General features: G+C 30.8%; 2 protein-coding genes across 6 annotated transcripts; one reads left to right on the top strand and one right to left on the bottom strand.

Annotated features, from left to right (window-relative positions):
• The first annotated feature begins 2,456 nt into the window (after positions 1–2,456).
• Positions 2,457–17,962, top strand: LOC132740772 (kelch-like protein 8). 5 transcript variants are annotated; one of them, XM_060728755.1, is made up of 9 exons: positions 2,457–2,601; positions 4,647–5,677; positions 6,327–6,470; positions 7,113–7,233; positions 7,566–7,734; positions 7,956–8,115; positions 8,419–8,620; positions 11,607–11,731; positions 13,983–17,962. In XM_060728755.1, exons 2-9 carry the CDS (start codon positions 4,705–4,707, stop codon positions 13,994–13,996), a joined length of 1,908 nt encoding a protein of 635 aa, XP_060584738.1. In that variant the 5' UTR covers positions 2,457–2,601; positions 4,647–4,704; the 3' UTR covers positions 13,997–17,962. The 5 variants fall into 5 exon arrangements, with proteins under 5 accessions (XP_060584738.1, XP_060584742.1, XP_060584739.1 ...); XM_060728756.1 differs by having other exon boundaries at positions 2,463–2,571; XM_060728757.1 differs by having other exon boundaries at positions 2,496–2,601; positions 4,651–5,677.
• Positions 17,963–19,967: 2,005 nt separating this feature from the next.
• LOC132740773 (probable bifunctional dTTP/UTP pyrophosphatase/methyltransferase protein) lies at positions 19,968–24,713 on the bottom strand. Its single transcript, XM_060728760.1, has 6 exons — positions 24,559–24,713; positions 23,339–23,476; positions 22,861–22,967; positions 21,854–21,912; positions 21,443–21,554; positions 19,968–20,194 (listed from the first exon to the last, which is right to left on the bottom strand). Exons 1-6 carry the CDS (start codon positions 24,646–24,648, stop codon positions 20,056–20,058), a joined length of 645 nt encoding a protein of 214 aa, XP_060584743.1. The 5' UTR covers positions 24,649–24,713; the 3' UTR covers positions 19,968–20,055.
• Positions 24,714–25,178: the final 465 nt, after the last annotated feature.

The raw sequence follows: 25,178 nt of genomic DNA, 5'->3' as shown, positions 1-25,178 counted from the left end.
ATATCACTTAGCAGTAGCAGTAGATGCAGTAGACAACTTATAAAACGTAAACTTGGCAGTAGCACAGCAGTAGAAGTAGCAAAATACATATACATGTATAATAAGTGTGCGTTCATAACAAACAAAATATAATATAGCGGAATGTAAGGTAACGCAACGTAACATAAGACAAATACATAACATTTACATACTTTTCAAATCACATGCAACTTATAGTCAACAGTTTATTGTCAATCTTGTACTACAAATAAGCAGATATTTTGCTGAGAAGGTTCGAATATTTTATTTGTTTTCATAGTTTTAACATAGCGTACTTAAAGGTAACCCAATAAACAGTATATTTTATACAACGTTTCATGTTTCATATTTACAAATTTAACAAAAATATAAAGCTTACTAACTAAAATATATACATTTATTACTTACTAACTGACAAATATATAGCATTATAAATTCGTTTATATCAATATTGTAAAATTTGTTGTATCATATTTTGGGGATCTTTCTGTTGAAAAAGTGTCAGAGTTAATTAAATCGTATACATATACATGCACAGTGCGGTAACTGGAGTGCAGGTATCAGTTACCCGCACTCCAGATAATGCCCGTTGATTGGTTCATTTTTGCTGGGGTTTACTTATTGTGACGGCAGAGAAAGGGAAAGGGGCAGAAATATCATATTCAAATGCTCGTTTATTGGTTAATTTTTTTCTGGGGTTTCATGTTATGACAACAGGGAACGTGCTGTCATGTTTGACTATGATACAAAAGAGAAAGAACACCAAAACTATGGAAAGCCTTGACTGTCTTCTGATTGTATACCACTACACTTCAGTCTACAATTAATGACAAGAAGTGTTTAATATATAAATATGATTTTATACAACGAATGCTCTTGAAACAACAAAATATATATAAAAAAAGTAATAAATTTGACAGTAATATAGAAAGTTGGTTTGCTTTAATGCAAGGATATGAGACAGGAAGCTGTTTGTGAAGCAGCAGTGTGTATGGGAGCATAAGGCCTGTCAATCATTGCAGTATAAAATTAAAGGAGATGCCCCAAAATTTAAGAATGGCATCTCACTTATTTCTTTACAGATACACGAACATGTAACGAAGAACATTTATATACAAAAGCAGCCGAATGTATATCGATATTTTCACTGTAATATATATTCGGTCACATATATTCATATTTACACCCATAATTACACAGGGTCATAACGACTTGCACAGTTATAAAAAAATTTATGTCTTGTTGGAATATTATAGCCATAATTTCATGAAATTTAACTGCATGCGCCTGGTTGACTTGTGTTGAATTCTCCTCAATTTGATTCTTTGACGAGTTAGTTTATATTAGAATTGGTTTTTGTGCTCTGCCTTAAGATGATGTCTGTTTAGTGAATTAATATACATTGTATATCAATTATTTCTTCGTTTTAATATTGTAATTATAAGTAATATAAACAATCTATATTCCTCTATACAGCTAAAATGTTTTGAAGGGTATATATAAAAATAGTACAATTAAGGTAATTGTTTCAAGTTTATATTAACATTAGCGCAAACGGAAAACATGTTTTATATATGAGATTTTTTCTCAAACCATTCCCATTAGCTTACACAACCTATTTTATACTTATAATTGTATGGGTCAATATCTATAATATTAAATATAAAGTTTGATTAATCCACAATCCGCCTTATGTCGTGTGTACATGATTAATATACATACGTATATGTAGATCTAACTAGTATTAGATCGATGTTTTGATTTTTAAATACAAAACTGTTCAATATGAAAATGCTTATATATAGCCTACGACATGTTTAGGATGATAATGATGCCGAAATATCTAAAAAAAATTAAAAAGCAATATCTGTATCTGTGAGGGTACGTCGTAGTAACCAAAATCTGGCTTTAACACGACGGTGAGGGGAGTGACCTTAGTCACAAAGTTTTATGGAGTTTTTGAATTGTTGAACTGTTGATGAACACACTTGAGAGTCACTTAATTTATTCCAGTCTAAGACTGTTCTGATGAAGAAAGAATTTTTGTAGTTTTCTGTTTTTACATATACTGGTCTGTAGCACTTTTGATTATTACACACATATTTTTCCACAATGTTACCACTTATATGGTCTTTATATGATTTAGCTCTTACAGATCGTCTAATGCCCTGAGGAGTTAGGTATTCCTGTATGCTAATTGCCGGTACTTGTTAAGTGTTGAATGATTTGAAATTTTGCACACAAGTTATTGGTCTAGATCTGGGACTTGTAATCTCGAAAATTTATTTACAGTCCCGTCAGTGGAGTCCCTTTAAAATCCAAATAAATTGTATATATGTCAATCCTAGCACATATACTTATCTTATTTATATCAATAAACCTTAAATTAAGTTTTATTGATAAATATGATTAAAATATGTGACATGGAGTCTGTCGTTCTGGTAGTTTGTTAACGTTGGCTTCATTTTTAAAAACAATAACAACTCTGCCGACAACTTGATAATTAGCAATTAAATGCTATTTTTTTTGGCGTTAAGACATTTGAAGTTTGATGTAATACTGTTAAGTACAATTCTTTTCAAGGTATCCTTATATGTAATATTGATTTATTGAATATATAATTCCTTATTATAATTATTATTCAATCACATATTTCGGACAGATAATTTTCGGACATTATATTCTAAGTAGATGTATTGTAATTGTGAGAGCTCTCTGACAGGTTTTTTTTTATACATAACACTGTCATGTATACATTAAACCCTCTGGCTGCACATTTTTACTATAAGTCTTCACACATTTCACATTTGGATGAATTATTCACTCAACACTTCTAGCCTATACACACTATTTTTTTTTGTTTGGAAGTAGGAGCATTTCTATTTTCATGTTTTATATTATGTCTAAATTAAACCCACCTGTCAAGGAACAAAAATTTGAATCAGTCAAATTTTACAATCAAATTTATAAACCGATCATGAACACAATTAGAGTCCCATTTTGTGAAATGTACTTTCACACAACTTGATTATTAAGATGGTAATTTGCAAATTTTTTTGTGTGTCAATTTGAATTGGAACCATAATGAGGCAGGAAACCAGTAAAACTGTTTCCCGGCGTGCGTAAATAGATAACTGCAGATTTTAATATCCACATATTTGTATTAAAGTTCTTACAGCATTTACTAAGAATTCTTAGCTGAAATAATACTTAATAGCTTATAATTTATATTGAATGGAAAATGGGTTTTGCTTTGTTGGTATGGCTCTTGTTATTTAATTATAATCTTCTTTGTTATTAGATATAAGCCACTAATCCACACATTAGTGAAAATTTCAGAAGGGAACTGTATTATTTTCAAGATCTGTAACAACTTCAAAGTAGATGAGAGTTTAACTCTATTGTCGTATTGAAAAATATGAGTGTTTTAACTGTCCCAGGTTCTAATCACTTATAAATGTACCATGTTTTTAATATTCGACATCAACATGCTGCCTTTGATTGATTAGGATGAATTACTGGATCAACCTTTTACCTGACACAGATTGTAATAAAACACAAATTAAAAGTACATGTGAAGACATAGAAATTAACAAAAAATGTTGATTCACTTCGGGCCTATACTACTGTTCATATTTGTAAACAACTTAAGTGCACAGTGTCTATTCTAGGATTTGAAAAACAGGGGAGATTTTTATCGCAAAGTGAGAATTTATTACATTTGTTGATTTTTTTCCTTCTTTTTCTATGTAAAATTTTCCCCCTGCCTCTGAAGAAATAGGGGGGGAAAATCTCAAAAATATGGGTGAATCCCCCCATCCCCCTCCTAGAATAGACACTGGTGCATTATACATATTTGAGTGTCAGTTGTTATATATTCATAAAAACTCTTTTTTTAATCTTGTACATGTCTATGTGCAAATTTAGTGTATAATTATATACAACATGATCTTTAAAAAGTCTTGTAATGGTACCTTAAACAGGGCTTTTTTTCACAGTTTGGGGAAGCAGCCCAGCCCTTAATTTTGGGGAAAAATTACATGGTATATTTGCAAAAGGGGAAGAAAAAACTTAATGTAAATTCAATTTTTGGGGAAAACTGCATGATTTTAAAGAAATTTTCTTTGGGGAAGCAGCCCTATACCGGCCCCTGTTATAGAAGGTAAAAAGGCCCTGCTTAAATCCATCTGGTAAAATGCAATAAAACAGATGTTTCTATTTGTGTTTCCACCACTTTCTATGTGTAAGCAATCTGTGATTGTTTGCATTCTTTAATCACTGCAAATTTTCAGTCAATCATTTTTTCCAAAATTTTAACAAAACATTGCTGAAATTCCCAATTCCATGGATATGGATCATGTAAAAAGCCCTGTTTGAGTCTATAGGACTTGTCATTATTTTGATATTATATTATCTTTTCCAAATTATTGACATTTCATAAATAATTTATCGAGCTTTTTAATTACATTTGTATACGGTGCTCATTGTTGTTTTTCTGCTGTATTATTTGTCATGTAATGACCTCATGGCCTGAAGCATTTTGTAAATAAAAGTTGTAGTTGAAGGATTCATAAGACAGTACTCCAAATAGGTAACATCTTTTATTTTTCAAACAATTATTTCTTCAGGTAGAAATGAGATAACCACTGATTCCTTAAATGTTTGTGCCATACATGTAGTATCAGCATGTCTGGAACTCCGCCTATACCAGAGCGAGTGGACAGTTTACAGATTGACCAGCTGCCATCTTTACCTACGAGCCCTCCTGTAACAGAATCAGACAATAATGCAGATTCACAGGGAGAAGACTCGCTGAGTATCGAGGCCAGCATTGTTGATTATGAAACTCCAAACTTTTTTAGGGATACATACAAAACTTTGAACAATTTTCGTGACAAAGGTGAACTGTGTGATGTTGAGATACAGTGTGGGCAGAGATCTTTCAAATGCCACAGAATTCTTCTGGCAAGCATCAGTGGCTATTTTCGGGCCATGTTTATGGGTAAAATGGCTGAAAGTAAACAAAATGTGATAAAAATACAGGATATTGATGAGAATATACTGGAGAATATGATAAAGTATGCTTACAGTGGAAAAGTGACAATAACTGTAGATAATGTACAGGGTGTTCTGTACGTGGCATCTATTCTACAGATTGAAAATGTTGCTCATGCTTGTTCTGAGTTCATGAAGGAGCATTTACACCCAGACAACTGTGTTCAAGTCCACGGTTTTGCAATGCAGCATAACCGAGAACAACTTATCAGGTACACTCAAGAATTCATTACAGATAACTTCAATGAGGTTTCTAAAACTCCAGAGTTCATGACCATGTCAGCTGATGTGATAGATGGAATTGTGAGCTCAAGTACCTTGAATGTATCAAGAGAAGAGGAGGTTTTTGAAGCTGTTATGCAGTGGATTAATCATGACAAGGAAAACAGAAAACAGCACTTGCCTAGATTGTTAGGAAAAGTGAAGCTACCGCTTATCAGTACTCATTACTTGATGAATAATGTAGCAACAAATGAACTTGTTAGAAGTAATCTGGATTGTAGAGATTTTCTTGATGAAGCCAAATATTATCAGATGTACATAGGGAACCTGTTGACTGACATGACTCTCTCTGACAGAACACGCCCCAGGAAGAGTTATGCAGGTATACTATGTTGTTAAAAATGTAATAGCTTAAACTGATATTTTTCATTTGAATAATTAAGAAATAGTACCAGTAAATAACAAAGACTTGAGGCATACTTTAAGAAAGGGTTGTTTTACATTGTTTCAATGATAGTTTTTGCACAGCTATGAATTAATTGAGAGTTGTTTGAGTTTTTAAGGAACATCAGATATCTCGGGCTGTATTTATTTGAAGAGATATTGAATTTTTAAGGTATCAACCTTAATGCTGCACCGAGATATTTTCTGACCCAAAACAATAGAAAAAAATGAAAATCCCAAAATGCTATAATTGAAAATGTTGTAGATGCCGTCCTAACCCAGTAGCACCACTTTAAGCAGAATTCTGCAGTTAAAAATTGAAAAAAAAAATCAGAAAATGGTAAAATAACCACAAAATTCTTGGTGAAAATGGTGATAACAATAGTTTCTCAAAATCTTCTAAAGATGTCACAGTCAGGGTTGTTTTTCTTCTAACAATAAAGTAACAAAGTTTTAGACCAGACCAACAATAATCAGCTTTTATAACCTTACTGATTGTTGAAATCGCAATAATAATGATGATATAATCATTGACAAGAATTTTAAACTGACCTTGTTGCAGTTATTTTATTATATGAATATTGTAGGTGTGTTGTTTTGTGTTGGAGGACGTGGTGCCTCTGGAGACCCGTACAAGACAATAGAGTGTTACCATCCAATGAAGGACAGATGGTACCAGGTGACAGAGATGCATATAAGAAGGCGTCATGTTGGCGTCTGCTGCTTCAATGGTAAATACAACATGTTCCTTTATTTCTTACTTTCTTTAACAAATACATTACAAATGTACTTTCAATCTGTTTATGAATGATGAACATAGACATATAGACATTGTCTTATGTTTCATGCCATGAAATTGGAATTGTATAGGTGGTTGACTTGATAAAGTACTTTATTCAAATATGTTTTTTAAAATACTGAAGACATAGTTACAGTTGAATCTGACATGTGCCACTAGGCTGGTCAGTTTTTGTTTTATTACCTGCTCATTTATAAAATTTCCAATTTTAAATTAAATACCTTTTGTAAATATTAGAAAGGACAGTTCCAACTTTAAGCGGTTTTAAGTCCAGCCAACACTATGACTTTCCAGTATACATGTAACTGGCGGAGGAATATCTAAATTGCCCCTCCCAAACCTGGTTTTATGTTGGGTTTAAGTTTGTACCTTTTGTTAGGTGGCTGAATACACATGAAATAATCCAAAGGAGGATTTGAACCAACAATGTTAATGAATAATTGATCTGAAGTAAGCAATTAAAGCCAATCAATCATAGAGTTTCCTCTAAAACAAAACTTTATAGCATGAAATAAGATCTGTGAAGTGTAGCTAAACTTGTTGTTATTATTTAATATTTGGTACTATATTGTAGGTCAGATATATGCTGTAGGAGGTCACAATGGAAGTAAACATTTAGGGAGTGGTGAGGTATTTGATCCCACCACAGCAAAGTGGAGGAAGATGGCATCAATGGTGACACAGAAAACAGGCGTGTATGTAGTAGTGTTTTTTTTTCCTAAATTTAAGAAATAATATATCCCAAACAGTGATTTTATCGCTCAATAATTGTCGTTTGGATGCAAGGATTTCTAAATATAGAACATCAACAGTGATTTTATTGCATAATAACGAACACTTTCGTTTCTTCTATGTTCAATTGGGAAAAAATGCTGGTTGTGTTAGAATTCAAATTAATACATCAAAAGTGTCAAAAAAGTGTTATTTCTTGTAAGGTTGTTTTTATTTGATACCAAATTTACAGTTATATTCATAGACATTTCCATTAATATACATGTATGTATATTAAATAAATTTGTGTTTATAGCCGTGGTTTAGGTCTGGCATGTCTTGGTGGTGCAATATATGCTGTTGGAGGGTTAGATGACAAGACATGTTTTGATACAGTGGAACGTTATGATCCGGTTGCTAATAGCTGGACACAGGTTGCCTCGATGAATTTACCGAGAGGGGGTGTTGGTGTAGCTGCATTAAAGGTTAATCATTAATCATTTCCTATTTTATACGGGTAATGTAACATTTTCATATGCTTTTCATATTCATATTATTAATGAACTTGTTAAGTAAGTATATGATTTATGCCTTGATAAGTAAACCTTTTATGTAGTTGAGAAAGATTTACCACATTGTAATGTAAAAAGAAAACAACAAATTTCTTGTGTCTAATTCATTAGTAATTTATATGATTTGTTACCAGGGTTACCTGTATGCTATTGGAGGTAATGACGGATCTTCGTCACTCAACAAATGCGAATGTTATGATCCATATGTGAACAAGTGGACTATTGTTGCATGTATGGGGAACAAGAGAGCTGGGGCTGGTGTGGGTGTACTTGATGGATATATTTATGCTGTTGGTGAGTTAAGAACATGTGTGTTTGACTTGTATAGAAATAAGAATAACCCTTCCTTGAATGTCCTTTCATAGATTTGTTAGTACAGCAATATTATGAAATATCTTTAAAAAAAAGATGAGTTGATTTATTTTATGCTTATAAATATTTACTTTGTAGTACAACAAAAAATATTGTATGCAAGCTGACACAAATTTTTTTTAAGTGATGTTCTAAAATATTAAAGTGTCAAAATGTTTCCCTTTGTAAATAAAGTTCCAGGAAAATTGTTAAATGAATATGATCATTTTACATTGTTTAAAACAGGTGGCTTTGATGATAATGCTTCCCTGGACACATGTGAGAGGTTTGATCCTCGTTCTGGCAAGTGGACCCCTGTAGCGAGCCTGTCATGTCCTCGTGGAGGTGTAGGTGTTGCAGCACTAGGTGGCAGGTTGTATGCTGTTGGTGGTCACGATGGTTGTAACTATCTCAACTCTGTGGAATCCTACAATCCTATCACTGACAGGTAAAGTTAATTTTATAATTGTCTTATCATTTTTTCAAGGCCATTGACTATAGTATTATTTATCAAATATGTAAGAATTATTGCTTGATTATTTTATTGACTGCATCTGGAATTTATAACAAAGGTGTTTACATTAGCAGTTACATACAACTAGATATTGGAAAATTAATATTGTAAAGTCTTGGGGTTTTTGTTGGGGTTTCATTTTTAGTTTTTTTTATGGTGTTTTCAAAATACTCAAGAAAAAAAGTTTCAGTGTTAATTGGTTTATTAAAGTAAAGTATGTTATTTAATTATCTTCTATGATTAAGGAAGATAAAGTGACATTGATTGCTTGGTTACTGTATAGAGGGAATGATTTGTGGCGGATTTTTTTTTTGTGTGTGTTTTTTTTGTTGTTTTTTTTGGGGGGGGGGAGGGGGGTCATTAATTTGTAAACGTTTTTAATCTATTTTTAAAGGGACTCCACTTAGGTTTTTTGAGATGATGGGACTGAAAATATTTTTTCAAGACAAATGTACCATTTCATGTAGGTTTAGACCACTAATCCTTGTGCAAAATTTCAGATCATTCGCGCACTTTGTTTTTCCAGAAAAATTATTCAAATTGTAAAAAATGACTCAAAATGAAAAGCGTTTAAACGCTTTTCCCTCAAATCCAACTAAGGAAAGCATAAAAATACGATTTTCAATTTATTTCAAAGTATATTTCTTATCTATCTTTGCAAATATTTCTCTTTATAGTGCCCCAGCTCATTTAAATAAGAAATTCAATTGTTATGTTTTTAGGCTTTTAAACCTCAGTGGAGTCCCTTTAATCCATAAATTCAAAATATTTCAGTTTTCATATACAAAAGACCATATATCATATACCTTATTAATATAATTATTATTTGCCCTCATATACATGTATAATGTATAAAAACTGTGATAAATTTATTTTAAAGTAAAATTTAAAGGAGCTCCACTGAATTCAAAGAGCCTGAAAACTTAAAAATAGAGTAATTTGTAGCCTTATTTATTTTAAGTGAAAAGCGTTGCAACATTTTTTGGTCATATTGCACAACAAAAATGTTTGTTCAGGAAAAAAAGGGGGTAAGGGAATGATCTGAACGTTTGCATACAGGTAATTGGTTCATACCTACATGTATCAAGTGATACACAAATCTCGGAACAAATATTTCCATTCCTTTCATGCAAAAAAAAAACCTCATTGGAGTCCCTTTAAAAACTGAATTGTAATTTGCAAGTTACATTATGTATTTATTTATGAAAATGTAAACATGTTTTGTGTTGCAAAAATTACTGAAGGTAGCATTTCAAATTCTATTATACAGTTTTAATCGTGCCTATATGTCTATATGAAAACTCCAAAAACGTCCTTAATTGTCATATGCTCAACTTTTTCGGAGAAGAAATTCAAGCTATTGCTACAGTCATGTTATCCCTTCCTGTTGTCATCTGAAACTTTAACATTGTCCTTTTTTTTTTATTTCTTTATGGATTGTCTTCATACTTGGATGCAACAACCCTTTGGACAAGATCTTCAAGTAGACCAGACTGAACTTGGCCTTGACTCATAAATTACCTTGAAGTTCATTGTCAAGTGTTTAAATTTTGCTTGGTTTTTGCTATCATTGGCAATACCTTTGTTATTTATGTTGGAATTAATTTCATACTTGGATACAACAATCCTTTGGACAAGACCTTTAAGTACATCCCGACTTTCACTCATTAATGACAATAACCTTGAAGGTCAAATTATTGTATTTTGTTTGATTTTTGCTGTAATTTGCTATAACTTTGTTATTAACGAATGGAATGTCTTCATACTTGAGCACAACAATCCTTGGGGCAAGACATTAAAAAACATTTTAATGAACATGACTTTGACCTTAATATGACCTTGACACTAAAGGTCAATTTAGTGATATTTTTTCAAATGGCAATAAATTTGTAATTTATTTATGGATTTGACTAGGACAAAAGAGCACTTATTATCAAACTAACATGTTTAGTAGTTCAAATATGACCTTGACCATTATATGGCCTTGACAATCAAGGTCATGTATTCAATTTAGCACAGAGTTCCTTGACTTATTTATTTATGAACTTGATTTATAACTTGTCAAAAAGAGACCCTTCTGTTAAAACCCGTATGTACATTTATTCAAATATAACCTTGATGTTTATTTGGCTGTCGAGGACAAATTATTGAAATTTGCTTAGTTTTGTTATTTATTTACGGATTTTACTTTTACTTGGACAAAAGAACACATATGACAAAACTGACAGGTTGCAGGATTATAAATTATTGAAATTTGTTTAAATAGTCATAAGTTTGTTATTTATTTACAGATTTAAATTTATATTTGGACAAAAGAACACATACGGCTGAATGGAGTGGAATAATGTCGAATTATTCTGATGACTTTGACCTTTAATTGACTTATCGACAAGGCCAAGCTATTGAAATTTGCTTCAATTGTCAATACTTTGTTATTTAATTATAGATATGTCTTTCTTGTACAAAAGAACATTTATGACAAAACTGACATGATGATTAAGTTTTATTCAGATGTTATCTTGACCTTTGAATGACCTTAACAGTCAATGTCAATTTTGTGTAAAATAATGTTTTAGCAGTATTCTTTTTTTCAATATTCTTTATCCGATGACATGTTTGACTTCAGAAATAAGAAAAAAGTTGAGCGTGGCACTTGCTTTGCAGTAGTTCTTGAGTCTTGTCTGACATTTTTGCAGCTGTTATTCTGGCAATATATCTTAATTTGACAGTTGGAAATTAAAATTACAAGTATTGTGTTATTATGGCATTCTAGTTCAAATAATTGTACTATGTGTACAATTAAACAGTTAAAAGTGTAAAGAATAGAATTTTCCAACTGTCATTTTAAGTGTTTGACTTAGATTCTTTATCTTTTGATGCCCAATTATAAGTGTTGTATTGGATTCATGTTTATATATAGTTGGGAAAAGGAAGCCAATATTGAGATATCTCGAGCTGGCGCTGGTGTGGTTTTATTACCTGGACCTGTGTCCCTCATTCCAGACAGTTCCGAGCTTAATTATTTCACAAATTGTGGGGGAGCAGGTATGATAGCCCCCTGTGGGAAATGTATTGTGTTAGCATGCAGGATTTAAACCCCCTCTTCTTATGTTAAATGTACTCTGCATGTAGGCTAAATGTATTATTTCACATTTACTTACATTGTTGTTGTTATATATGTAAACACTTACTATGCTTCATGTTGTTCTATTTTATTTTCTGATGTTTATAACCTTCTCATTATTTCAGTGTGAGACTATAATATTACTTCTTCTTTATTATATATATACACATATAGTTACAATTCTTTCCTATTGAGTTGACAAAGTCTTGTATGCATGTAAATCAATGTAGTTTTTAGACTTTAACCAGAAGTTTAATAGTTTTTAGTCTCTTATTGTATCATATAACATGTCTTTTCCGATTTGTAGATTTGTATAATCATTTTAGACTTTGTAAATATTTGAATGAGTTTATAAAACTTTACCAAACCTAGATTGGGAGCAGCATTTCTTGTCTTCAGTGAGAAAAGATCCATGTTCTTGACCAGTTTACGTCTGAAATGATTGATTGTAAAATAATACAATTTTTAACTTGTATTGTGTAATTGCATTATGGTCTTAGAAATAAAATGTTTAGTTAGCTGGGGCATTGTTTGTACATTTTACTGATGTGAAATTTAATTCAAGATATAATTAATCAATATTTTGCATTTGGATAACTTTAAAACTTTTATGATTGACATTTTTACTGATTTTCACAATTTAGTAAGAATAAGTGTGGCAACATGACTTAGTGGTTAATGCGTCAGATTAGTAATCTACAGATTTCTGGCTCCGTGAGTTCAAACCCCAGGGGGGGTAAACTGTTCTTTCCCTGAGCAAGAAACTTTACACTCATTGCTTAGTACAGGTTGGTTCTAGGAACGGATTCAATGTGTTTATAAGCTTAAAGCTCCCTATACTATCAAACTAAAATAACTTGAATTTGCCATAACTCTGTTATCAGTGGATGGATATGATCTGCACATGGACAAAACAACACTTATGACAAAACAAACATGTTGAATAAGTAATGATGTCCTTGACTAATCAATGATCTTGACCATCAAGGTCAAATTATTGAATTTTCGTATAATTGCTCATTATATTGTTATTAATGGATAGATAGGGCAAAAACACTTATGACACACACTGTCTTGTTGAATTTTTTGCTTTTTGCCTTTACCTTAAATGACCTTGACTTTCAAGGTCAGATATGAAATTTTATATTTCATTTAATTCTGGACAAACAAATTATGTTTACCACAATGTTATTCCTGTGATGACATTGTTTTTGCTTTTGGAAAAAGGTTTAAGGCAACAATCATTTGTTTTTAAATTTTTGTTGTTGTGAAGTTTGCATGTTGTTGTTTTTTTGTTTTTTTTGTTCACTTTGAAAACATGTTGGATGTTTTTTTGTTGTTTACTTTGAAACCATGTATCACTAAGGCAGGTAAAACTATCTAATATACTTACTGTAATGTTATAATGAAGTAAAAATAAAGGAGCATTTTACATACATTCCAAGCAAAATCTTACTCGGATATTGTTTAAAAATTTGAAATGTATGGAGACATTTCTGAAAGTGACATTCATAGGTAGAATGTGTTCAAGAAGTACTAGTGTATTTGTTGCTATGTTTGAAGTATTTGTTACCAAGCTTGGTCTAACTTGAGAACAATTATGTTTGCAAATGTTGGGTAATTTTTTAGCTTTCAGATGTTTGGTGAATTTTTAGCTTTCAGATGTTATGTAAATTTTGAAGTGCAATGTCTTAACTTATTACTAATAACCAAGGGTGATTTTAGACTTTTATGTTGATAAGAGTTTAACAAATTTGCAAATGAAGTTGGGTTTATTGTGTTGAATTCATTGAAAGCATTGTATAATTACCACTTCTAAATTCAGATTCCTTATATGATATAACATTGTACTGTAGTTTGAAGCTGATAGGTGTTTAAAAGATTTATTGCATTCCTTATAAAATATTATGTTACATTTTAAAATAACTTTCAATTTTCTACTTGATATCTTCAGTCATCTTTGATGGCTTTCAGAGATTTTCAATTTAGTTATGTCAGTTATTCACAAATTATAATAAATATTTATTGTGATGTATCTAATATCTTACCCTATAACTTTAATATATAGTTAGTCTAGAATTATAATAACTTACTGATAGGTGATGTGTATATGTCATATAGGTAAATGTTCATCAAGATATTTAATCATATATTTTATTTAATCTATTACAGCTGGAAAACTTTGACCGGAATGAATGGAACACGTGCTGGGGCGGGGCTTGCTGCCTGTCCAATGACCATGGCAACCTTCTTCAATGTCATCAACAATCCATATACTGGACCACTTTAAATTATTCCAAAACTACTTATTTACAATACAGGCAGTTAAACATTCATCAAGCCATCATTTAAGCTGTTCTTCTTCATGTTCACCAGGATTGATAATTACATCTAAATGACAGTCTGTGTTCAGGGACTTGGAAAAGGAGGAAATTCTGCCAGACATCTTCTTTTTTCAAGCCGCTTCAAATAGCCAAAATCTTATCAAATTATCATAGATATTAGACCATGATTATATTTATCACAAAACTCTACAGTTGAGTTGGGGCAACACATCAAGTGATTTGACTTTTAAAACTGTAAGACTCGCAAAAAGTTAATTTCATAAATTTTTGAATTCATGCTAATTAATAGAAGATATGTTACATACCGGTAATATAATTGATAATTGGAATTTCCTATGTAAAGCAAATGTAATTCTACAGTTACTCTGACGATAAAAGATTGATTATTGGAAAAAAATGAAGAAAAATTAAAGTAATGTTTTGATCTTGATATACATGTACTAACATATAGCTTAACTTAGCATGACATACACATATATGTAAAATTCTTTTGATCATGTGTATGTCATTACACTGACACATATATACATGTAATTTTTTAAAGAAATGCTTATCTATATTTATTTATATAATGAAAAATATTTGGAAAAAAAATCTGATCTATAATGTAATTGATTGCCACATACTATAACATAGCTGTAAATTAGCTGTATGTATAAGTGCTTTATTGTGCCATCTTTTGTTATTGTCATGTTTATATTGTGTATCTTGAAGATTCATAATGTGATATATAATTTGTTATTTCAGTTAGTGCTTTGTAAATTGTAGATAAATATATAATGAGCTTTGAGCAAGATGGTAGCTGCTTCTGTGAAGCATGTTAAAATAAATGTTTTGCAGTTAGCTCTCAATACTAGTATATATAAGATTTTTTTTCATTCTTCGGCTAGAAGTGCTTGTCAGATTGGGCAAAAGGTTTTTAAATGGGTTTTTAACTTTTTTAGAGCTCAGATTTAAAATGTGATAATTATTTTACAAACTTGCTCTATTTTGCATGAAATCCAGTAAATAGTTAGTTTTAAAATTTAGATTATTGGTTTATTTAATTGATATGGGCGAAACATGAATTTAAAGTGGAATATAACATTCCAGAATTTTACCTTGATGATGATGATCCAAGGAGCTTATCAGTTGTGACACAATCTAAGAAAACTTTGCTGTTAAATTAACTGAGCTTAATATTGGCATTCAATTTTTAGAACAAAAATCGAAGGAAAAAATAAAATTGAATGTAAAAATTAATTATTGTTATAGGATCTAAAATTTATTGTCATTTGATATACAATTTTATGAAACATACTCAGGAGAACTTTTGTCAAGCTTAATAATATTTTTCCTCAGACAAGTTTCATACAATATGAATAAAAAGGTTGGAGGGGGAACAGTACATCAAAAACAACACCCTGGTTTATATTTTAACTACCAGTAGCGGTTAAGATATACAAGTAACCTTCATCAGGTTATCAAAAAGTTTATACTAAATCTCAAGAATGTCAAGGTCCTTTTATCAGAAGACTTTATTCTAATCATTTTTTTTTTCATTATAAACATTGATTTACCATAGAACAAATGGGACAATTATATTATATGAACAAGTATGTAATATAAAGATATTTGTTATAGATATATTTCTTAGAAAACAAGGGAAGTCACGTGATTAAACAAAATATCACTGAAAAAACAGTTTATGTGTCAAACTAAAAAATTACTCGAACTAAAAAATCACAGTGAAGGGTCCCCATATTACCTTTCCTCAAAATTCATACCAGCTTTAAATCTGTCAGCCATAGTGCTACTTAACTGTTAAAGCCTATGTCACATTTTTGCAAGCAAGTGCTACACAATTTTACTAATTGAATATGTCATGTTGATTAGTGTCAGCACCATTTTACAGTGCAAATTATTTATATTTATATATATTTTATATTGTAATGTTTAGTAGATCACTTTATTTATTGATTATAGTAGTACAATATAGGGTAGTATACAATATTAATGTAGTAAACAAAACACTAGAGTTATTAATGTGTAATGTCTTGTGTACAGTGTATGTGTCCTTTAATTTTCTGTTTAGTTAATACAGCCGTTTTAGAAATATAAATTTTTAAATTAACATATTATGTAAAAAAAACTTGTTAACTTAGCAGCATCTTATGTTTGACCTCTATTGGTTTACAGTACATACATGCTGAAAAAGTAATATGAAATCAATCACTTTGATGCTTAATATCTTGATTTTATATACATGGATATTCCATGGAACTTAAGAAAAAAAGAGATATTATCATGGTTTGAAATGAAATTGGTTACTCTTATGAATATCAAGCATTCATCAATATAGTCTAGTTGTACAGCATTTGTCTGTCTGTTAACTTGGAGACTAAGGAAGTCGACTACACTGCCTGGAATAATAAACCTAGATTTTAATCAGTGGTTTCTTTCAGGGTAATTTTCAATTTTTTGACAAATAGCATTTGATTTTAAATATTGTATGAATTTTTGCTCATCGTTTACAGTGAACAGGTTAAATATTTCAGGATTACTAACACAGTTCTGTCTCAAAACTGGAGCTCAATTGTTTTGCTAACTACTGTTTGTTAATTGTGTATGTTTAATCATGTTGATTATATTTTTATATTGTATATTGTATCAAAGGTCACATGTTGTTGTACTATTTTTTAACTGTATTCACATCCATGATTTAGAGAAGAAAGGGAAGTTTTTGTTAAGACTTTGCAGTTTACACAGTGATGAAAGTGTTGTTTACAAAATTTCTATACTAGTATTTAGTCCGCAATATTGACCCAAGACTGATTCTTCATTACTGTAGATCTGGTTGTATTCCAGTTACATTTACTTTTGCTTATATCCGCAAAAAACATTTACATTGTGAATTCATAGTTAACAAATATGTATGGCACTACTTTGCAAGTATCAAAATATTGTTATGTCATTAATTCTTCTCTTTACAAGGATTAGCTCTGTTATTTTACTATGAAATAGTTTTATTTCAATAGCTAAAATAAGTTGTTTTTCATTTGTAACTAAAATACAAACTGATTAAATCAAAAACAAGCATAAATTATTACAAGTGATTTTAAAAAATATAAACCAGTATTAATAAGGTCCATCTCTTCTAACAAATTTGCGACATATAGTACAACGATGTTATTTTAAAGACAACTATTGTAAATTTTTGGTTTATTGATCTAGGAAAAATAGCATAAGAAGTTAATTTGTTTAAGGGGAAAATTAAAATTAACTCTTAGTCATCATATATGGCTAGCAACAGGTCATATACATTATACAAATATTCTAAGAATGTTCTAATACCTGTTGATTTTAACCAAGCTCTTTTATAATTACAAGTGATTTGCTGCCATTAGTCATGGACTACATTTTTTTCAAACTTTTCAAGTTTACACCACCAACCTCCAATATTGAGGTCCCCTTGTTCTAAGTAATACATAACTGTTTCGACAAACCTTAAAATTTACGTGTTCTACTTCTGAAACCGACTATGCTTGAGTTAGGGTCACAGAATATTCAAATGTCTCGGGGTCAATATTACAAGCATTAGCTTCTCATTTATCAAAGAGATTTGCAATAATTGCCAAGTAATTGCCGCATGTCCTTTTAAACACTACTATTTATATTATATTATAATTTATATATCAAATCTATATTTATACTATTTTTTCTTTTTGCTATTTCTTGCAAAAAGCTAAACTTTATTTTCTTGTTATATATTGTTTTATAAAATTTCTTGGGGTACAATTGTTTATAAATAAATGGCTAATTGGTGAATTATCTTCTTTGTGTGTTTTGTAGTCCTTTGTTTTTTTTTGAATCCGAGGCAATTTGTTTCATTACATTACTGTTTCCTAACATGATCATGATCCAGCCACTTCCCTGATCACATGGCAATGAGTTTAAACTGAAACAAGACTGGTATAGCAATAAATAAATACATGTAATCAGTTTAAATAATGTTAGTCACTGATACCAACTATGGCCTATATCCTTAAAACTCATGATTCAACAATATTACTATTGGTATTATTTGACTATCAACTCAAGATTGGTGACAAATGATAGCAAAAACACCTCCAAACATCTCTTTCCTCACTCCTTAGAGGCAAAAATCATCTTTATCTGAAATAGGGATAGGTTATTAACAGACAGGCCTTTGTTTTATTCTACATAGAAAATTTGAATAGCTATTAAATTTCAAAAGTAGACAACAATATTGTCATGTTGTTTAATGACTTATTTAAAGTCATAACAGGAACTTTGTGTTAATAGGTTATATTGTAGACCATATATACTGTCTATAAAGCATTTAGCGGTTGCTGGACAATGCATCTTCAGATGTTTTATCAGGTAGATATCAATCAGTAGATGTGGTCTTTGGCAATAGTCCCCTTATGAATATTCTTTTTTTTTCTTTTCCTTGGGTTCAATGGATTCAATACTGCAACTTCTTAAGTCATCTTCTTGTTATGTACCTTTGGAAAATTGTGTATTTACATTAATTTAATTTTGAATGTAAACTTGTTACACCTAAAAAATAATTATGCTACATGTATATAATTTCAATAGTGTATTCTTTCATGATGCAAGAAAAGTTAATATTAATGTTTCTCTTATTAGACTCTTACACAAGCACATAATTTATTATATGTACTGACAGTGTTACGGAGCAGGAGTAGTGCTTTGTTTTTGTATCGACCCAAATGTGAATTATAGCTTTTAATTGTTCAGGGTATTTCTCATTTTTTACAACTATGGTTCTTTGGAATAAAACAAGCAATGGAATAAAACAATGGATTCTCTATTGCAAATTTGTTTGAGTAAACAAATCTTATCTCAAAATTAGGGAAGAGACCAAATCATGAAACTTCTCTATAAAATGTTTTATATTAATTAGCCTTATGATACCAAACGACCCCCAGGGTGAGGGGATCTTTGGCCCTAGGTGCATGATACTTTTGTAGATGTCTGTAAATGAATAAATGCAAAATGTATGTAAGCTCTAAGCATTGTAGTTTTCCATAAAAAGAGATGTGTTTTCCTATTTATAAGCTTACATAAAGCAAGTGACACCCTGGCCAATTTTGACACATAGGGCAAGATTAACTTTTGAGGTGACGAAACATGCCATATATCTAAGCTCTTGGCATTGTAGTTTAGGAATACTCGATAGATAGAGATATGCCTATTATATAAAACAATGTAACACCCTTTATGAACTTTTTGTAGAGGTTGACTAAGCAATGCTCCATACCTGATAACAAAGCTAAAGGCATTGTAGTTTCACATAATAAAACTTAAATGTGCCTATATAAGTCTACATCAACTACCGTATGTGACCTCAGGGCAATGCCAATGTTAATCCGGCAGGCATGATTGATATCTCTTTTGTAGAGGTCCACACAGCAATGCTACATGCGAAATATGTATACACTTTGGGCATTGTAGTTCACTTAGATATTTATTCCTAGTATAAAGCTCTATATATCAACCAAGAAGCCTCTTGGGCAGAGCCAATTTTGATCTGAAGAAGCAAGTTTTAATTTCCTTCTTTCTGTTCAAAAGATACAGAGCGGACTTAATGTGACCTTGACTCTAAGAAGGTCAATGCACATTATCTCATTATGGTAACATATCTGCCAAGTAGTTTTAATTTCCTACCATTAGTTAAATGTAAATAAAAAAAATTAACAGAAGGACAGACAGCCTGGTGCATAGCTTTATAGACTAAAAATATTTTGAACATGTGTTTAGAAATATATAAGAACTATAATCCATATAATTTTATCAATTTCTGTTTATTATGCTTATATACAAAATAAGATGACAAAAATGAAATGAAATCCAATATGTTTTTATCACATGTATCAAGATCCTGGAAACAATTTTAACAGTTCTTTAGCAAAAGGATGAAGAGGAAATCCCATGACATTAAAGTAGTCTCCCTTTATTCCACTGATCAATGTACTTCCTAATGCTTGTATCCCATAACCTCCAGCTTTATCCCTGAAAAACAGGAAACTCATAAAAATCATGTGACATTGATATAGTGAAAACCTGCAAAAACAGTAATCTGGTATGCTCTCAGTAAATCAGGATACCAGTAATCTGGTATGCACAGTAAATCAAATTGCCAGTAATTTGGTATGCTCAGTAAATCAGAAAAATCAGTAATTTGGTATGCTCAGTAAATCAGAATACATGTACAATATTTGGTACGCTCAGTAAATCAGAATACCTGTAATTTGGTAAACTCAGAAAATCGGTATACTACTACTAGTAGCTTGGTATGCTCAGTAAATCAGAATACCCGTAATTTGGTATGCTCAGTAAATCAGAATATCAGTAATTAGGTATGCTCAGTAAATCAGAATACATGTACAATATTTGGTACGCTCAGTAAATCAGAATACCTGTAATTTGGTATGCTCTCAGTAAACAGAATACCTGTAATTTGGTATGCTCAGTAAATCAGAATATCAGTAATTTGGTATGCTCTGTAAATCAGAATACCATAATTTGGTATGTTCAGTAAATCAGAATACATGTAATTTGGTATGCTCTCAGTAAATCAGAATACCTGTAATTGGGTATGCTCAGTAAATCAGAATATCAGTAATTTGGTATGCTCAGTAAATCAGAATACATGTACAATAATTTGGTATGCTCAGTAAATCAGAATACCTGTAATTTGGTATGCTAAGTAAATCAGAATATCAGTAATTTGGTATGCTCAGTAAATCAGAATACCATAATTTGGTACGCTCAGTAAATCAGAATACATGTAATTTGGTATGCTCTCAGTAAATCAGAATACCTGTAATTTGGTATGCTCAGTAAATAAGAATATCAGTAATTTGGTATGCTCAGTAAATCACAATACCAGTTATTTGGTATGCCCAGTAAATAAGAATATCAGTAATTTGGTATGCTCAGTAAATCAGAATACCATAATTTGGTACGTTCAGTAAATCAGAATACATGTAATTTGGTATGCTCTCAGTAAATCAGAATACCTGTAATTGGGTATGCTCAGTAAATTAGAATATCAGTAATTTGGTATGCTCAGTAAATCAGAATACCAGTTATTTGGTATGCCCAGTAAATAAGAATACCAGTAATTTGGTATGCACAGTAAATCAGAATACATTAACTTAGTCTTTCGATTTCTCTCTCAGTACTATATGGTTGTAAATCCTAATTTATATAACTTCACACATTTCTGACAGATTCAATTAAGCTTGAATAACTTACATAGGTTCTCCCGTATCCACATATGCCTGTATGATTTGAGGTGTAAGATCTCCCATCATTACTTCTGTACAGGTATGAAACTGTGTCAGGTTATACTTTGAAGAAGTTGAATCTGAAATATAGGGCCTAATGATGACTTTATGTTGATTATTTTATTAAGATATAAAATACTTTAATTTGATATTACAAAATATAGATAATTGCTACACAGTCCCTTCGTATATATAAAATAAACATGTTTTGATGGTCACAATATGAATATATAGTGTCATTAAATGAAAAGTGGTTTAACTTTATCTTTTACAATATAAAGATATACAAAATTTTCAAATAATCAAAAATATGAAAAACATTATGTTCAAAATTTCAAAAAATACTCTGTGACACTACATTTCAAGAAAATAAATTTACCTGTCTTTGGAGTGACTAACACAACTGAGGTGAATACATTATGACTGTTACCACTTAACCTGAAATCACATACATTCCTGTATATTATATATTGAAGAAATAAAATAAGAGCCAATTATGTACTGAAATCACTGAATAAATTTACTGTAATAACACAAATTCTCTACAATTATTACAGGCAATCAGGTATGACAACTCAATTTTCTATGATCTGTGTACTGGCATAATTAACATGGACATCCAATTATGTTCCCAAATATGTGTGTGCAGTTTCAACCCATTCCCTACAGTAGTTTTAGAGAAACCAACTTGTACGCAAAAACTTAACCAAACCGTGACACTGACATCTGGGTGAGTACAACAGCTCTCAGTATAACTCCAGCTAAAAATCTGCATGACTAATAAGTCAACAATAATACACATTATGAATTAAATATTAAATGTTTATGTCTATTTAACTTAATATAATATACATCTACATTTATCTACTTGATATTAAACAGTTTTCAACAGTTCATAAAAACAATATATATAAAATAAGCATTTTTTTCATTAAGTTTAGTTTAATAACTCATTCAAGCTAGTCATGTCTTCTGTCTCACTAAAGTTAATAAAATTTTAGACAATGTCTATAATTTACTTGCATATCACTGTATAACAAGACAATTTTTATGTAAGCTTATATCAAATGCCATAAATACAAAAGAATTTTCGGTGACATCAAAAAGAAGTCACCGCCTAGCAGGAACCACACTCAACTTTTCCTTACTTCCAAAGACAAACACATTTGAGGAAAAAATATTTTAATAATTCAACATGTTGGTTTTCATATGCATGTATGTGTTCTTATGTTTAAGTATTTATACACCTGTTAATAAATAACATGACAATTTAATTATTTATACACATCAGAGAATCAGTTGTATCACTAATGCACACTCAAGAGATACACTTTTTTCCTACCTAATATACATCCATGTACTGTTACAGACTATAAACACACCTACCTGGACAATATATCTATAGCATGGTCCCTACTGGATGGTTTCTCAAATATCTCATTGTTATAGGTCACTATAGTATCTGCTCCAATTATCAGATCAGGTGGTGCAACCTAAAAATAGAAATGTTAAGTTGACATCACGATTCTTGGAGTATCATTTCATACACAGTGACAATCAAAAATTATAAAAAAAACATCTATGGATGCCTAAAATTTGTAAAAATTTATACAGTTAAAACAAAATGTAATTAAAAATGATATAAAAAATGATGTAATACCCACTAAATTTATTTTATCCATCTCATTCTAAGCACATGTATTCATTAACATATCTTAAGTCTACATAATAATTTCTTTTTCTTTCTTTCACTTAGTAACTTTTAAAAAACAAACATAATATATAACAGATTAATTTCACTCCTGATATATTTAAAACATAATAATATATAGTTAATGTGTAATTTAGTTATAGTTAATATTACCTGACCACTGTACAACCTTTCTGTGACTTCTAATGTCTTCTGTTTTGCCGTCTCTGCCACATAATCTAATGGTGTTTTAAAGCTGTCTTTCCTTAAATTTTCCTCAAAATTTGATGGGATTATGTCAAACTTCAAACCCTGTAAATTTTGTGCAGAATCTATGTGTCAATAAAAATAACATATTGCATGAAAAATGTGGTCCGATTACTGAAACCCAAGCAGTAAGAAATATTAAAGTTAGATATTGAGTATGATCCCATTACATAATTATTCAGAATATTATCAAGGACTTTACTTGCTGGTACTGGCAAATAGGGCAACAACATGGAATGGATTTGATACCTGTCAGTGGAGTTCAAGTGATAATAGTCGATTCTGGAAACATTGATTGTGGTGATTTGTAAACGTAAGTGAAATAAAAATGAGTTAGTGTTGTATCAGCTGTTTAAGTTTTTGTTTGTACTTTTTCAAGTATGCTTACTTCATTATTTGTAACAAAATAAACTGGGCATGTGCAAGAAAGTGTTCTGATACCTCAGAGTTCATCAAGGTGTTCTGGTATGAGAATTTAGAAAACAGCCATCTTCAAAAGGGATCTTTATTCATATTCCAGTCACTGACAAACAATTTTGAGAACTTGCAACACAACAGTGACTTGATCCATATGTCAATAAAAAATGATAACAGTAAATGTTTGTTTTGGTATATTTATGAAATAAAATGATCAGAAATTATTCATTGTCACTGTCAGACTGTTGGGTTTCAATATTACATGTATAACTGGTAACAGTTCACCTCAGTTTAGTAAATGCACTACAACTGACTTTCAAACTGGATGCCATTCATGAAATATGCATAAAAGCTTGCAAAGATTTTTATACTTGGTCTACAGAAAACACATTCAAGGAAATTATTCTTGCTTTTAGTTTCATGTAAACTAGTTCTTAAAACAAAAACTTGAAAGTGTAATTTCAAATTGTTCATCATTTCACAGTGTGATCTTTGTCTTTATAAATTTATATGAACATTGTCCTACTTTCACTTATCATTATGACCTACTTATGGTGAGGATAAAGCACGGCTGACGACTTTAAACTGCAAAAATCAAGTGAAGAAACACACTTTTTCATATGATCGCAAAAAACGAGGCTTATATGCCATAACACATTGAATAATACTTTTTGAGAATGATTTAATGTGAGAACATGAAAACTACTTACAATTTGTTGCAGCATAACTTTACGCCTGGGAGAAGTGCTAGCCAGCACTATTTTCTTGCTGTTAAGCGAGTTAAGAATGGGTTGAAGCATTTTAATCACTTAATCGCGTGCGTGTCAGCCACAAAATTGAAAGTAGAACCCTTAGTTAAACGGCGAAGTGTCACCTGTTCCGAATGACAAAATAACAGCTGTTCGTAATAATATTCTCTTGTAAAAACCACTTCTTGAAAGACTCTTTACCACTAAATGTTCTCATTTGTTCTTATATATATATTTGATGAGTTTTTGATGCTTTGTTAAATTGTCTAATTTCATATCAAAATACGTTTTCATATGAATGAAAAATGGAATTGAATTGAGACTGATATTTTTTGGCTTGCAGCCACGGCTGCAAGCCATTTCATATGGAAAACTTGTTCCGGTTAGGTGGTTTCCTGCTTACATCTGTTGGTGCATGATTGAACGGAAAACCAGATGCAATCGTGCCAATCGTAACTTTTCGGCCTTTTCCGTCACTCTTCGGATTAATGATAATAGCCGATGTAGTTCCGATTGCAATCGTGACAATACGGGCGATTCCATCATACTGCGGAATCAGACGAAGTAATATTACGGAAATC

The sequence above is a fragment of the Ruditapes philippinarum genome, unplaced genomic scaffold (assembly GCF_026571515.1).
Source record: "Ruditapes philippinarum isolate M1 unplaced genomic scaffold, ASM2657151v2 ctg6301_1_1_1_1, whole genome shotgun sequence".
Lineage (NCBI taxonomy): Eukaryota > Metazoa > Mollusca > Bivalvia > Venerida > Veneridae > Ruditapes > Ruditapes philippinarum.
Note: the sequence above shows the minus strand (reverse complement) of the source record. Positions and strands in the feature narration are given on the sequence as shown.

Coding starts and splice junctions, on each gene's coding strand:
- LOC132740773 (XM_060728760.1), bottom strand. CDS start 24,648: ATGCTTCAACCCATTCTTAACTCGCTTAACAGCAAGAAAATAGTGCTG. Junction 22,968..23,338: donor AAAGGTTGTACAGTGGTCAG/GTAATATTAACT, acceptor TTCTATTTTTAG/GTTGCACCACCTGATCTGAT. Junction 20,195..21,442: donor GTGGATACGGGAGAACCTAT/GTAAGTTATTCA, acceptor CCTGTTTTTCAG/GGATAAAGCTGGAGGTTATG.
- LOC132740772 (XM_060728755.1), top strand. CDS start 4,705: ATGTCTGGAACTCCGCCTATACCAGAGCGAGTGGACAGTTTACAGATT. Junction 7,234..7,565: donor GTGACACAGAAAACAGGCGT/GTATGTAGTAGT, acceptor TTGTGTTTATAG/CCGTGGTTTAGGTCTGGCAT. Junction 8,621..11,606: donor TACAATCCTATCACTGACAG/GTAAAGTTAATT, acceptor GTTTATATATAG/TTGGGAAAAGGAAGCCAATA.